Source organism: Takifugu rubripes, chromosome 17 (genome assembly GCF_901000725.2).
Source record: "Takifugu rubripes chromosome 17, fTakRub1.2, whole genome shotgun sequence".
Classification (NCBI taxonomy): Eukaryota; Metazoa; Chordata; class Actinopteri; order Tetraodontiformes; family Tetraodontidae; genus Takifugu; species Takifugu rubripes.
In genome coordinates, this window is record NC_042301.1 from 3,364,991 (window position 1) to 3,380,331 (window position 15,341).

The 15,341-nt window shown below is 48.2% G+C and overlaps 2 protein-coding genes across 4 annotated transcripts; both read left to right on the top strand.

The window, feature by feature from the left end:
• The first annotated feature begins 1,551 nt into the window (after positions 1–1,551).
• On the top strand, positions 1,552–8,421 carry cusr (Copper-only SOD repeat protein). 2 transcript variants are annotated; one of them, XM_011612318.2, is made up of 10 exons: positions 1,553–1,750; positions 2,638–4,720; positions 4,890–4,989; positions 5,535–5,621; positions 5,734–5,832; positions 5,908–6,040; positions 6,167–6,281; positions 6,797–6,921; positions 7,579–7,659; positions 7,920–8,421. In XM_011612318.2, exons 1-10 carry the CDS (start codon positions 1,711–1,713, stop codon positions 8,006–8,008), a joined length of 2,952 nt encoding a protein of 983 aa, XP_011610620.2. In that variant the 5' UTR covers positions 1,553–1,710; the 3' UTR covers positions 8,009–8,421. The 2 variants fall into 2 exon arrangements, 1 of the variants encoding a protein (XP_011610620.2); XR_003891644.1 differs by lacking the exons at positions 7,579–7,659; positions 7,920–8,421 and having other exon boundaries at positions 1,552–1,750; positions 6,167–6,344; positions 6,797–6,906.
• A 180-nt stretch (positions 8,422–8,601) lies between these two features.
• On the top strand, positions 8,602–15,080 carry xpnpep1 (X-prolyl aminopeptidase (aminopeptidase P) 1, soluble). 2 transcript variants are annotated; one of them, XM_003971937.3, is made up of 20 exons: positions 8,602–8,750; positions 9,784–9,908; positions 10,278–10,341; positions 10,659–10,763; positions 10,841–10,933; positions 11,341–11,484; positions 11,689–11,784; positions 12,272–12,353; positions 12,490–12,700; positions 12,818–12,907; positions 12,977–13,027; positions 13,123–13,181; positions 13,382–13,459; positions 13,564–13,635; positions 13,736–13,796; positions 13,887–13,956; positions 14,037–14,210; positions 14,361–14,437; positions 14,640–14,738; positions 14,827–15,080. In XM_003971937.3, the coding sequence occupies exons 2-20, from the start codon at positions 9,792–9,794 to the stop codon at positions 14,944–14,946; spliced, it is 1,863 nt and encodes a 620-aa protein (XP_003971986.2). In that variant the 5' UTR covers positions 8,602–8,750; positions 9,784–9,791; the 3' UTR covers positions 14,947–15,080. The 2 variants fall into 2 exon arrangements, with proteins under 2 accessions (XP_003971986.2, XP_029706932.1); XM_029851072.1 differs by having other exon boundaries at positions 8,625–8,800.
• Positions 15,081–15,341: the final 261 nt, after the last annotated feature.

Sequence of the window (15,341 nt, forward strand, 5' to 3'; positions counted from 1 at the left end):
ATTGCTGACCACTCACAATCCTGTCAGCTGGTCAGGGCCTGCTGAAACACCGTTGAACTGAAACCACTTTCTACCGCCCACTTAAGTGTTCATTGCTCTGCTGACTGCACCAGATGGATGTGCAGCTGGCAAGATTGCGCAATGCAGTAATAAAGTCCAAAAGATCCCTGCCGCTCTTTCAAAAGCTCCCCGACGACATTTGTGCCTTGATCAACTTTCTTGGAGTGAAGAAATCCAAGAGTTGTGCAAGTCATTTAATTTAATGGCTGATGTAGTGAGGGCTGTGTGCGTTGCCTAAAATCCATAACGACCTCCTTTTGGATCCTCAGGACTGAGGGTCAGGTTGTTTGTACTATAACTCACATCCAAGTGGTGAACCGTCATCTGTGGGACATCGTGTCAGCTCCTCTGGTCAGGCCCGACACCACGGTGTCATCTGCAAATGACGTTATAGTGTTAAAACAACACCCTTTGAGAAAGGTACCGAACTTCCAAGTGCTCACATTGGGCCCCTGCAATGAGCCTGCTCCAGCTGTCAGGTGACAAGTCAAAAACAAGAAGGGCTCGGCACACAGCCTTGTGGCACACCATTCTTCCAAACAGTTGTAGTGGAGAAGGTCCCAAACTGTGGCCTGAGTCCGGTGGCAGAGCGTCCTCTGGTAGAACCTGTGCAAAAGGTAGGCGATTGTACATATGGGAGGACATTGGGGACTCCAAAACGTTCCCAACTGTGAGTTTATGAGTGAACGTGTGTGTGTGTGTGTCCTGCGAAAGACCGCTGACCCTGATCAGATGGAGTGAGTGCGACAGTCATCAAGGTTTATGACAGCACAGCTACAATGGTGCTTGTTTTAAAGGTTGTGGGGACAATGAACCACATGTTGACGTCTCTCAGCATGTCCCCTCTTAACAAAGTCCTCATTGCCCCCGGTGACCTCAGGCATCTGGATGGTGAGTTGGAGGAACGGGGTTCCAACGACGTGTGTGTGTCAGTGTGTGTGTGCAAGGACACGTCACCATTCAAGCCCCTGCTGCAATCAGAGGCCTGAAGAAGCCCCGTGAAGGACCTCACCCCCTTCAGATGCTCTGTAAATAGATCCATACGTGGCCCAGCCCAAACTGCACCACAATGATGGGATGCTGTGCTGCTATTCTTAGAACACATTACCCCCCCCCCCCCCCCCTATTTCTCTCCAAACACAATGGTTCGGAGCTGGATGCACAGAGGTGAAGGTTTAATTTAACTGAGAATCTAACCCTTTGCTGCAGTTAACAAACATGTTTTGACATATTTATTGACTTGTGTGACTACAATCGAAGTTGTAGAGGGACACAAACGCTGGTGAATCGCTTTGATTTGGGTTTCAAAGTGTTTGTCTCGAGATGGGATATCCCAAACCACGAGGCGATCACCAGACTCCGGTTTCGGTCCGCCTGTGGCTGCGGCAGGGACGGTCCACTTCCGCGCCTCATCCTGCCCTCGCACCCTCCCCTTCCTCCCCCCCAGACACCGCGGCTTCATCAGCCAATGGCAGGCGGGCAGGCGTGCAGCCAAAGAGCCGCAGCGCAAGAGCACATTTCTGCAAACGAGTGGCATGAAGCAGCGCTTTGGTGCCACTGAGCCCAGAAGTGTGCCTCTGTTCTCCTGAGCTGCTCTCTTCTGATCCGAAGCTTCAGTTCTTGAGGTGTGACCTGCTCACATCTGGTACCATGTGGCTCCTCACAGCTGCCCTGCTGGTGTCTTCACTGGGTGAGTACACAGAGCAAGGATTTATAAACGAGCTCAGTGTTCCTTCTCTGTTGCATGTTCTATTTTTATTTATTTCTTTATTTCTTTAACGGAGGGCTGACGAGCGTCCCGGGGATACAGGGCTTGGTTTGAACTCTTTATGTTGCTCTAAATACATTTGGTTTTGGCTGCATTGATGGTGCCGGTAAACAAGGGAGCCTTTTCTTTTTTTCCATGAGGAAAAGTTAACGATTTAGGGCTACGCATGAAAGCTCTTGCTCCAAAGTTCAAGTTCCCTGAAGATTCATTATGTTAAATAAATCGATTCTATCGCAAAACAACCTCAAATTGACCTCTGATATAAAAAAATTTAAGCCACATTTAGTTTTATTCTCTTTTTCTCTTCGCTCAGTCGGTTCAGGACTGGGCTGAGAAGTGGAGGGTTCTCGGTTCGAGACCCGGTGCGGACAAAGCATGGAAGGTGTTCTGGTCGCACGCCTTCAGAGCAGTGCCAAGGTGCCCTTGAGCAAGGCGCCAAAGCCCAATGCTCACACAGGGCTCTGTGACTCACCCAGGGGTGGATCCTGCCTTCGCCCTTATGCAGCTGGCGTTGGATCCGGTAGGATCCGGCAGCCTCTGTGAGCCACCAACAGTTGCAATAAAAAGCAAATGAAAGAACTCATTATTTACAACCGTTTCCTAAACCAACTCACAGTTAATTAGGGATAACGAGTCTACAAACCTTCCTGCTGTATATGTCAGATGTAAATAAGATACCGAAAGATGCGATTTAAAGACTCTGAACGGGGCAGTTGTCTGCTAACATTAGGATGAGCGGGCGTGAGCGGTTAAACTGGTTGGACTGGTCATTTTAATCCTTTGTTCTTTATCTCCTTCAACTTTTCCAGATTCGCTTTTCTGCAGTGGCTTTGTTGCGCACCTGAACATGAGGGGCGTCACCGGACGGATTTCGTTTAACTCCACATCTCAGACGGCCGACGTCCGACTGTCAGGTGCCGGATCCTGCGGCTCCCTTAACTTTTCCATCAGCGAGTTCCCCGTCATGTACGGCCATTATCCTCAGCCCTGTTCGGAAGGGAATATCGGCTCCAGCGTCTTCGCCTTCGCGGCAGACCCCCGTTCGCCCTCCACCGTCGACATGTCGCGCCTTTTTGAGCGCCGCCCGGACCTCGACGACCTATCGCTGACTGTGCAGACATGCGAGGCCGCTACAGTCTGCGCTGTTGTGAGTGGGGGCGACACCTGGCTGACTCAGCAGGCCAGGTTCTACGGTCCCATCGCAGGTAATGTTTACATCCGGCTTCGTGCGGGACGGGCCGGGGCCCACATTCTTTCTGACCTGGCGACGAACGGGCAGATCGCCGGTTCGCCGGCTGACGTCACCCTGTTTGGATCTAAAAGCACTGCTGCAAGCTGCCACGTCCTCCTGGGAAGCTTAGATCCCTCAGCTTTGTCCCGGCTGGGCACGCTAAAACTCGGAACCCCGTTGCAGCCGGCAAAGTCCCGCCTAGATGTGACCGGCTTCGACACACACACGGCTTTTCTCCTGCTTCCTGTCGGGTCAAGTTACGAGTGTGCGCAAATTTACCCGCTGCCGGAGAAGCAGGTGAGCGCCGTTATGAACATGAGAGGGATTAAAGGTTACCTCCGCTTCCGACAGGCTTCCCCGTTTGATGCGACGGAAGTGAGGGTGAACCTGACTAACCTGCAGAGCAGGGTCGGGCCTTTCCACGTCCACAGGTTTCCCGTCCCTCCAGTCAGGCCACCCCCAGAGAGCATCTGCTCCAACGATAATGTGGGCGGTCACTGGAATCCGTTCGGACTGAACATGAGCGACCCATCATATCCCAAACGGCCCGGCTCGACATTGGACATGTACGAGATCGGCGACCTCAGCGGAAAGCACCTGTTCCTGACAGATCTAAACGAGGTGGACGTGACGTTTACTGACTCCAGTCTCCCTCTTTTTGGACCCAACAGCATTGTGGGTCGCTCTATCGTCATACACCTAAGAAATGGCGCCAGGTTTGTCTGCGCCAGCATCGGTTACCCCGGTGAGGTGACCGTAGCCAGAGCTAGGTTTCGGAGCCGCGTGGTCGGCGAAATCTGGTTCACGCAACTGAAAAACAGCCCTCTGTCTGACGTGTCCATCTTCATGGATCTATCATATGGAAACCCCACAATGGATCCGACCAAATACCACAACTGGCATGTTCACAGATACCCCATCAGCTCAGAGAGGGACGATGATGAAGGGTCCTGCAGCACAACAGGGGCCCACTGGAACCCTTCTAACGTCAGCATAGAAGAGAGCAGCTACCCTCTCCACTGCGGCCCGTCCAGTCCCTTGTCCTGTGAGGTCGGCGATCTCTCCAGCAAACTCGACGCCATCAACCTGAGCCCAAAAGTGGGCGGAGTGGAAGGAAAGAACTTCTTCACCGACGTCACGTCCTGGTTATCTGAGTCAGGCCTCAGTGGTCGTTCTATAGTTATCCATCAAGAAGGAAGGGGTAACCCACGGATCGCATGTGCTAACATCACAAGGGTGAGACTCCCGAAGGCTAGCTCAGGTAGCTGGTTCGGCCCCGAAATGTCTGGTGGTCAAATTCTTTTCTCTCAGGAATTCCCTCACGGCCCCACAACCCTGAATGTTTCCCTGATGAACTTGTCATCTTTAGCTGGAGGATACCACGTTCACATTCTTCCCATCAAACAGGGCAGCACTGAGCCCTGTTCTAACAAAAACATCCAGGGACATTGGAACCCTTTAGCCTGGAACACATCAAACAACCCGGCACCAGGAGCTGGCACCGTAGACCAGTACGAGATCGGGGACATCAGTGGAAAATTTGGGATGCTCAGCGGCCTCAACCAGTATCAGGCTGTATACCTGGACCCCAGCTTGCCCTTAACTGGACCCTACAGCATAGTGGGACGGTCACTAGTGGTTCATTACCTTAATGGATCAAGGTGAGAACGTGTGTGCATTTATATTTGTGTGTTGTGCAAATTTACCAGCGAAATCAAGAATATTGTAAATAGACATCCCATAATCTGACTGGTTGCATAATGTAACGCGGCGAACAGTGTCATGCATTCATCTTGTGTCTGTCTGTTCTTGTGCTTGTTTGTTATATAGAATGCAATGTGCTGACATCCAGGCCGACAGGGATCCCGACGGACAGTGGATCTCCGCCACGGCTGTTTTCAGTGGTCCCGTGACCGGGGCGGTGGCACTGGTGAGAGCCTAGAAAAAATGACTTTTGTTTTGTCGATTACTTCAGCATCGCATGTCCGAATGACAGACAATGATATTGCAAATAGCACAAAGTCCCCGAGCTCATAAATGCCTTTAAAATATGTGAACTACAGAAATCTGCTTTCAAATTCACAGTCTATAGAACCAAATTGATCCGTTTTCCAGCCAGCTGCCACCAAAATATGACCGAGCCTTTTCTGCTGTGCCGGACAGTGAATTCATTACCCCCACGGTGGGTTTAAAGATTATTAGCTTAGCTTAACATCCACCTACTGCGGTGGGTGGACGCTCCAGAGCCCCCGGACGAGGCTCATCAAAAGAACAGCTGCCTCTGTCAGCCATCCTCCAGGGACCCCACGCTGAGCTTTACACTGTCGCTAAATAAATATCTCTTTCAAATATCTTGTGAATTACAGATATAGCTCAGTTTAGGGAACCGAATGAGTAACTATTTTATTCATATCCTCCTTTGTGGACACTCATATCCATTTAAAAATAACCTAAAACTCTGCCCCTCCACCACAGCGGCAGCAGGTGTTTCCTGACGGCAGCGGCAGCGAGGTCACGATGGAGGTGACGCTGCAGTCGTCGCCCAACGACGACGCACAACCGGTAACGGCCAGCGGGGATGCCGACCGGGGAACATTCTGGATTTAAGACGAGATTATGAAGGGGGGGTTGTATCCGCGGCTACCGTTCAACCGTCTCCTCGCTCTCCCTGCAGCTCACGGAAGCGTCGCTGTTCATCAACAGCATGAGGAGCGACGGCGGTCGATGCGGCGGAGTCGGGGGAACGTTCAACCCGTTTAACATGACCCCCGGGGTGAGGCCGCGGATTCCCTCCTCATTGTGCAGATGAGCGAAGCGGGAAACATTCAGGCCTCTTTTCTTCCCTCAGAGCTCCACCTGCTCGCTAGAAAGCCCCCTGAGCTGCGTGGTCGGGGAGATATCAGCCAGACACGGCGCCTGCAGCTTGACCGACAGACGGGTTCACACAGTCAGCAACGTCGACCTCTCTGGAGACTTCACAGGTACCGGACCGACCGGACGGAGCTGCTTCAGCGACTCGAGATTTCAATGAAAGCTTTAAATGGTTGTTTGGGAGGGTAACAAACGAAGACCTGAAGGCTTGAACGTTTGGATGTGTTTGTTCTAAGTGGTTCACAGGTCGGTGGTGCTGAAGAACGGGGACAGCATCGTCGGCTGTGCCGACATCCTGCCGGACTCCCCTTCAGCAGAGCAGACCTTCCCCAACGTGGCCGAGTTCAGCAGGTGAGCGGTAAAGAAAAGAGAAGAAGAAGAATGGTAGACGTCAAGACAACGCATGCTTTTGAGGTGGATCCGATCTCACTTCTGTTTTGAATTAAGTAAACTGTTGTATGATCAGTTGTCAGGACAAACTGGGCTATTATCATATCGAAATTTAATGAGAGAAGTCCAAATCCATGATGCAACAACAAAAAAAAAAGCAGGAACAAACAAGCACACGACGGTAAAAATAGAGAATCGGGGAATGAAAAAGATAATCGAACAGTTCAGGACACTGGGATAAAATTGGAAAAACATGGGAAGCAATATCGGGACATTGACATCACATTTGACTCCTGCCGACTTCAAGAGAATCCCCAATATTGGAATAAAAGCGCGCCGTATTTTCTTGTATTTGGTAAAACTTGCGTGAGTGAAAAACCCAGCTTCCTGAAACAGTTTCATTAAAGTTCCACATTCTTCAGAAGGAAACAACCCCTACACTGATTATGACACATATTTTTTTACACTTGAAACAGATATGACTTCCGTAAAAGAGTTGCGAGCGTTCTGCAGATGGAAATGGGGAGAATCACCATTCTGGGCGACTCCCCCAGCCCTGCGGCCGGCGGCCGCTGCCAGACAGTCGGTTACATGATATCAGGTAACACCCAGCTACATGGGACTATTTCATTTTCTGCTTTCCTTTATTTGTACCTGTCGTTGGAGCTCGGCTCGGCCTCCATCGGGACAGTGGACAGCACCGGGCGCTGGGACTCTGTCTCAGTCTTCAGTCCCAACGTAACCTGATGCTGTCGGCCTTTTCCTCTGCGTCTGTGGGGAAGAGGGAAACGTCTCTGCAGAGGTTTCTCACAGCACAGCACAGGCCAGGCGTTATTCCCAGAGGTGTCCCACGCGGTGGACAATTATTACCGCCGGTGCTGTCCCACACGCTGCGTTCAGGGCACGCACAAAGAATTAATTCACTGCTTCTGTTGCTCTCCACGTTTGTTGCTTTTATAGATAAAACCACAACTTGGGAAAATCCGATTATGGAGTGTTTTATTCCGATGGAAATGCATGTTAAGATCTGAACGGTGATGGACAGTCGGGTCATTTTGTGAGGACTCCGGGACATTTTGCGATGCCGTCTGATGGCGTCTGCTTTGCGTCCTTATTTAACATTAGATTTAACCAGTTGGTATTGTGAGTTTGTTCGCACACGCATCTTAATTCAGTTTATTTGAGAAAATAAGCTGCGCTCTTGAATGTCTCTTGTGTATATAAGCAGTGTGTAATCAGGCCTTTCATGTGTTCCAAGGTCATGTAAGCACAGAATTTCTGAAGTCTGTCAAAACCAATGAGAAGATGGGCAAGTTCAAAGAATCCCATTCATGTACAAGTAAGTCATTATGTCATATTTAGACAGTAGATTATTAAAATTCTGAACTAAGATATTGGAATTTATATTTGTATGTTGAAGGAACATTTATAGAACTTTGAATCACACATTCATAAAATACTCTACCCACAAAAGGATATATGAAAACACTTGGCTTGAAAATATTGCTTGAGTTCTTTGCCCACTTTTTTGGGCATCATTTGCCATGTTTGCATTTTGAAAGTATTGGTGTTAATAAATTTCTAATCTGTGGCCAACAGGAAGTGCAGGTGTCCCATTTAAACCAGGGACACGTCTCCTTTGCTGGATGTTTGCTTCCGTCTGCCTGCTGCCTTTTATTCTCCATTAAGCCAGCTCTTTTGTCATCATGCAGTAAGCCTGTGTGGAACACCCTTTTGTAAAACAGTGAAAATATTCATAAAGCATCATCCTTCTGAGGAAGAAACCCCGAGCAGGACCGGGATCGTATGGAGGGGAACCTCCTGCTGGCTGGCTGGGTAAAGAAGGAGGGGAAGGCGAGATAGGGCAGAGAACAGAACCATACAGCATGCATGCAAATACATTAGTGAATAATTAGTAATGACAATATTGCTGTTTTAAATTTGGGCATTTTGATTGTTTTATTACAAAATACAATTTTTCACAACAGATGTGTGACCGAATTGTTTTGAGACATCAAGACACGTATCTTTATGCACTACAACCAAGTCCAATATCTGTAAATAATGTAAAATTGTTAATAAAACAGCGTGTTTGATTTGATGTGACTCCTCCCCCCCCCAGTGTAAAGTTAACAGCTCGTTCATCACAAATACTAAATAACTGTTTCCATCATGGGTGGCAGGAGTGATCACACACTGTGGTTAAAACGATTTATTTAATAAAGGATCGTTTTTGTTGGACTGTAAACGCAGAATCCAGTTTTGTTTACCGAGGTCTCTGGCTCGTGCGGGAGGCCGCAGTCACATGACCTCCTACGTCACCACCGACATGGCAGCCTCCTGTTCCAGTCAACTCGCATCGGGTCCAAGCTGGTGAAAGAGCCATCGATTTTAGGCAGAAGGACTGAATCTTCGAGGCGCAACCACGGGGTGCGTGTTCAGAATTTATCCGGCTATGTGCGGCGGGCGTTTGACGGCTGGTGGGTCGGGGGGGTAAATATCTCGGTGTTACGCAGCGGAATTGTTGTTTTCAGATGGGTGGGTAGGCGAGCCCACGCCTGTGGTTGGACTGGTTCGTGCTTTAGGAAAACAAAAGAGATAAAATGTCAGATTATCGCTATTATATTGGTTAAGCTCAATAGCAAGTCTGTTCTGAACTAGTGATATTCTGCGAACACACTACCACACCCTCTAACGTTACTAAAATACCGAGTGCTCATTGAATGACTGGGTTACTTTGTCGATTAGCTTATTTTGGTGGGTATATTTTAATACACGGACCACCCATTTCAGCACCAGATGCTGGTTGGGTATTAATTTTGATAACAGTCCTATTCGACACGGTTCTATTTTAGTTTAGCAATATCTTTCGCCAGGATTCACGTATCGCCAACTTGTAAACAATAAACGCATAGGCGGAGCGTGTGGCCAATGAGGAAGCTCACCGATGAGGCATGCTGCATCCTGATTGGTCAACGCTTAAAGCGCTTTGGGGTTTTTTTTACACCGAGGTACCGCCCAACATATAATGTAAATAGTGGGAGAGAATTGAACGCGGTGGACTCTGTTGAATGAAGATTTCCGCAGACCTGCTGACACCCGACAGTTGCTTTAATATTTAACTTCCCTGACAGTTAAATAATCAGCAAATTACAGCAGGTTAAAGATAGGAAAGTGGACTGTGACACATTCATAATCAGGTTATAGTCAGTCTCTGTCCGACTCCACTAACCCAGAGTCACCATGTCTTCGCCAAAGTCAGGTAATGTATGGATTAATTTAGGTTTCTGTGATCAATTATGGAAGGTATCAGAAGTAGGAAGTATTAGGATTCGTACCTTGTTTCAGAATATCTGCATCATGCTAAAGAGTCTGACAGTGCCTGCTTCTACAATCGTCGCTTCAGATGTGACTTAAACGTTGTGGTTTTAAAAAAACATGTCCAACTTTCTGTCTCCATCAGACTCAGCCATGTCTCCAAAGATCACAGGAGAGCTGATCAGGAAGCTCCGCCAGGCTATGAAGAGTTGTAAATACTTTGCTGAACCCATACAGGCTTACATAGTCCCTTCTGGAGATGCACATCAGGTATTATCACATTTAAAATCTTCCCGGAGCACTAATGTTGCATTTCATAAATTTGGATTAGGCAATAAATAAATAAATGAAGCTGCTGCAGCTTTATCTGTCCGTGCGTCTGTCTGTCTGTGTCCTCTCTGATCATCTTCTCTGACCTTCTTAATTTTGACCTTCTGCAAACTGCCCCTCTCTTTTCCCTCTCCATGCAAAATGTGTGATGTGCGAAGTGCAGTAAATATGGCTTGTAAAATGTCTGATCTGGTTGATGGCCACTTCTACCTGATTGGTCATAAAGATGATCTCTCTCTCTCTCTCCCTCTCTCTCTCTCTCTCCCTCTCTATGTCTCCCCCCTTTCTTCCCCTCCTCATGTCTTTCAGAGTGAATACATTGCGCCATGTGACTGCAGACGTGAATACATCTGCGGCTTCAATGGCTCCGCAGGTACATTTTGCTCACATTTGGTTGTGTGTGCGTTTGAGCTGACATGCCGCCTGGAGTTTTGTAGTTTTGGGTTTAATTTCTAAGATTGGGGGGATGAAAGTTACCTCCATCCTGACCTACGTTGCTGGAAAATAATGCCGTTACACTGCTTTTGTTCACCCTGAGTCAGGGAGGCTGTGAATCCTACCTAGTATAAACTGTCAGTGTTTTTCCCACAGGAAGTGCTACAATAGCCTAAAATAGTTCCATTCACAGGATGCACCATTCCTGCACATTTTCTGAAATGTACAGATTGCTTTGATTCTTTTGATGTGTAGGTACAGCCATCATCACAGAGCAGCACGCCGCCATGTGGACCGATGGGCGATACTTCCTCCAGGCCAGTCAGCAGATGGACAACAACTGGACTCTGATGAAGATGGGTAAAGATGAGCTTTGACTGTAGGAGTTTGCAAAAGGCTCTTTTAAGCCTAAATGCAAGCCTGTGTTTGATATCTAGGGCTGAAAGAGACGCCTTCCCAGGAGGACTGGCTGATTAGTGTCCTGCCAGAAAACTCCAAAGTGGGAGTGGATCCTTGGATCATTGCTGCTGGTAGGTTAAACCCCAGAGTCAAAATAAAAGCAGCATGAGCTGTGTACTCTACTAGACCCCACAAATGTGTATATATTTATCATATTAGCAGTAGGATTGAGCGTGACACAAAGAGGCCATTTTAAAACAGGAAACAGAAAAAAAAATGTCGTATTAGCCAAAGCAAATCTGCTTCCACCAGCAAATCTGCACAAACCCGCAGCAACAGTTAATTCCTGTTGTATTTAGATCCCTGCATTTCTGCTGAGTCTGATCCCAGAGAAATGTCTGACGTTGCTGATTTATTAAGATGGCATGAGCGCACCTGGGCGCCGCTGTTGCTGTGGTCATCAAACCACGGAGATTGTGCGATTACAGCTCTCCCGTTAAATCGTTTTATCCTTTTATCTTCTCGCGTCGACCGTCAGATCAGTGGAAGAACATGTCGAAGGCCTTGACCGGGGCCGGTCACTCCCTGGTGGCCATGCAGGACAACTTAATTGATGTGGTCTGGACCGACCGCCCAGAGAGACCGAGCACGCAGCTCCGCACCTTAGGTCTGGAGTACACAGGTCAGTGAGGGGATCCACCTGTATTAACTCTACACAGGTGTGACACAGAGGATTCATAATAATGGGGAACAATTCTAACAGATTTCATTATTTAAGAGCAAGTAGGTTTACGCACATGGCATTCGTTAAAGGTAACCTTTTTTCCCTTTAGCCCTTGAGGTCCTACGCTATGACGCCACTCATGGTGTTTCTGTGTTCTTCCAGGTTTGTCCTGGCACGACAAGGTGACGGCGCTACGAGCCAAGATGACCGAAAGGAAAATCAGCTGGTTCGTTGCTACGGCCCTGGATGAGATTGCGTGTACGCTTTTCCCTATATTTTCAGTCCCATAGAAGCTTATTTAAATGCTGAAATACTCTAGTTTTTGATTTATTTTTTTTAAGCAAGAGTATATTTTATCCAAACTGCGTCCGAGTCGTCCCGATGGAATCAGCAGCTCGGCCCATCGGGCGTTACATAATCTCCCGTGGTTTGACATAGGCTCACGATCCAAGGACCCAGGCCAGCGGGGGGTGTTCCTCCAGATCCGTTTTGGAGCCTTGTTCACTAATGAGCTCTTGTTTCTGATTGTTTGGGTCGTGACTCGCGAGTCAGTATTAATTAGAGTAATGGTGATTTGGATTGTCATCAGGTAGCGTTCGGAGGAGGAGGTTCGATGGGTGTTTATTAGCCGCGGCGTGTGCAGAGGTTGAAGAGCAGTTCAGTAATAACACTGTTATTTTACACTCAGGGAGGTTTGTACTGAGGTCAACGGTGTTAAAATAAAAATATATTGTCTTTCTTCCAGGGCTTTTTAACCTCCGAGGTGCAGACATTGAGTACAACCCAGTTTTCTTTGCCTATACCATCGTGGGGCTGAATACAATAAGGTAATAATCAGTAAAACAACACACAAAACAGGAATAATCAGGCGAATAAGATGCACATCAGGGCATCTGTATGGTAACTATTTGATTAGGTGTGGCTGGCCAGGGTACAGTAAAGCCCTCTTCTTCGTCCCCGCAGACTCTTCGTGGACACGAAGCGTCTGACTGACCCCGCGTTGAGAGGACACCTCGAGCTGGACTCTCCCAGCCAGCCCGAGCTGAGAATCCTAACGTTCCCGTACGAGTCGGTCTACACCGAGCTGCAGGCCATCTGCGCGGCGCTCGGCCCCAAAGACAAAGTCTGGATCTGCGACAAGGCCAGCCGCGCCCTCACGCAGCTCCTCCCCAAGGTAGGAGAGAGAGAGCTGGTAATGCAGAAGACAAGAGATCTTTAAGATATTGTCTGTTTTAGGGGGAATGCCTTCTGCTTGTTCAGGCTTCAAACCTTTGCTGTTGTCTTTTGTCAGGCCAACAGGAGCCCAATTCCATACACTCCTCTCTGCCTGTCCAAGGCCGTGAAGAACGCCACTGAGATCCAGGGCATGAAAGTGGCTCATGTAAGAGCCATATCTGTACAGTCACATCTAAAAGAGTCACGGACTCCACTCATAGTTTCTCCCCAACAGATCAAAGATGCGGTCGCGCTGTGTGAGCTCTTTGCTTGGTTGGAAAAAGAGGTACTTGGATTTATATTCGTATTTGAGGAAGCAAAACAGCAGTTAGAGTTCAAATCTATTCATAACACCCTTTTTTGATGATTGGTGACATATAGATTCCTAAAGGCAACGTGACCGAGATCTCTGCTGCTGATAAAGCTGAAGAGTTACGGAGGTAAGTCCATTCTTTTTTTTATACATGAGGCAGGTTTGGCTACTTTAGTCAGTTTAAGGTCATTTTATTGTCCTATAGCGCCCTCTGCTGGACACGCAGATGCACCTCACCCACAACAAATGATTTTCTTTAAATTCCCTCTTCCTTTGCTCCCTTTTCTCTCCCTCTCTCCTCTCTCTGATGGACTCTGTGTTTTCCAGCCAACAGAAAGATTTTGTTGGTCTCAGTTTCCCAACTATCTCCGGTGTGGGTCCAAATGGAGCAGTCATACATTACAGGTCAGTCTGCTGAAGTCAAACAAATCCAATGGGGTTATAACGGTTCGATGGGACGTATATATATATTTTTTTACACCCTGACTTGTTCTGTTTTTTTCCTGAAGACCCCTGCCTGAAACCAACAGAACCCTCTCTATGAATGAAGTTTACCTGATCGACTCTGGGGCTCAGTACATGTAAACAGCATCGTCATGATCAAATACACGCAGATCCACGGAATCAGTGGATCCAAGGGATCGTTGTTTGTTAATTAAATGTATTTCCATCTCTTGGTAGTGATGGAACCACAGATGTGACGCGCACGGTGCACTTCGGGACACCATCTGCCTTTGAGAAGGTGCTTTTACTCGAGCTTTGTTCAGATCCACGTTTAAGTGGTCAACATAGTCATATTATCTCCTCTGTTGTGTGTTTTCCTCTCTCCTAGGAGTGTTTCACCTGCGTCCTGAAGGGACACATAGCCGTCAGTGCTGCAGTTTTCCCCAATGGAACCAAAGGTTCCCACAGATTTGATCCCGAGCGCGTCCGTGACCCTTTATGACAGCTGGTGATAAACATGCCGGTTTTCCCCCCTCAGGTCACCTGCTGGACTCCTTCGCCCGTGCTGCCCTTTGGGATTCGGGGCTGGACTACCTACACGGCACCGGTCACGGCGTGGGCTGCTTCCTCAACGTCCATGAGGGACCCTGCGGCATCAGCTACAAGACCTTTGCTGACGAACCTCTGGAAGCTGGAATGATCGTCAGTGATGGTATGAATCTGTCCTGGGTGTGTTCCCTGCCTCGCTCAGTGACCCCCGAGATACATATATGCAGCTCAATATACAATTATGCTAGAATAGCTTGAGTGGATGTTGAGTATAAACTGGATTTTCAGCAGAAATGTCTCCTTTTTGCTTCAGAACCTGGTTATTATGAGGACGGAGCTTTTGGAATTCGTATTGAAAACGTTGTTCTGGTTGTACCTGCTCAGCCAAAAGTAAGTCTTTTAATATGGTAGACCAGGGAAGTCCAGACCCAGTCCTCCAGCCGGGTTTTCTGTCCTACCAGGCAGAAAAATGCTTCACCAAGGAACCGGTAGGAGAGAAATCCCGGCTGGATTGCGTAACCCCCGGACTGGGTCTGGACCCCCGGAGTCAAAATCGCTCGGGAAAGTGAATTTTCTCTTCTTTTTTTTTTAGTACAACTACAGGAACAGGGGCAGCCTGACGTTTGAGCCCCTCACTCTGGTTCCTATTCAAGTGAAAATGATAAACACAGCACTGCTCACCCAGAAGGAGGTAAGAATTAAATATATTATTAACTTATTAAGACTTATTAAGATTCCAAAGGCACGTGCACCGGTGTGACCTCTCTTCCCTCCTGCAGCGGGACTGGCTGAACGAGTACCACAGGACGTGCCGGGAGGTGATTGGAGCAGAGCTGGAGCGGCAGGGCAGGAAGGAGGCCCTGGAGTGGCTGGTCAGAGAGACCCAGCCAGTCATCTGAGGCTTCCCTGGAGCCCGTCTGACAGCAGTGATCATTGTTGTTGTCGTCCTCGTCATTTTCTGCCTCATCACACTCGGCATCTTTTGTAAAACCCATCATATCTACAGTTTTATTAAAAGACCATTGACACAATTGAGCAAGAACTTTGCTGGTTTACACGTTTATTTCCTGTTCTAAATGTACACAACGCACACTATGGGGTTATTTTGCCAGGCCTAGATCACAGAGGGAAACCATGTGGTCTCCAGGGGGTCTCCTCAGCCCAGTTTCTGGTGCTGATCTCTTTTCTTTCCACTAAAGCTGCATGTAAAATATGGGGGGGGTCCAGGATGATGCCGCTCTCTGGATGGTTGGGGAACTCGTGGAACGTCAGCGTCTCCTTCGCCGCCCTCATT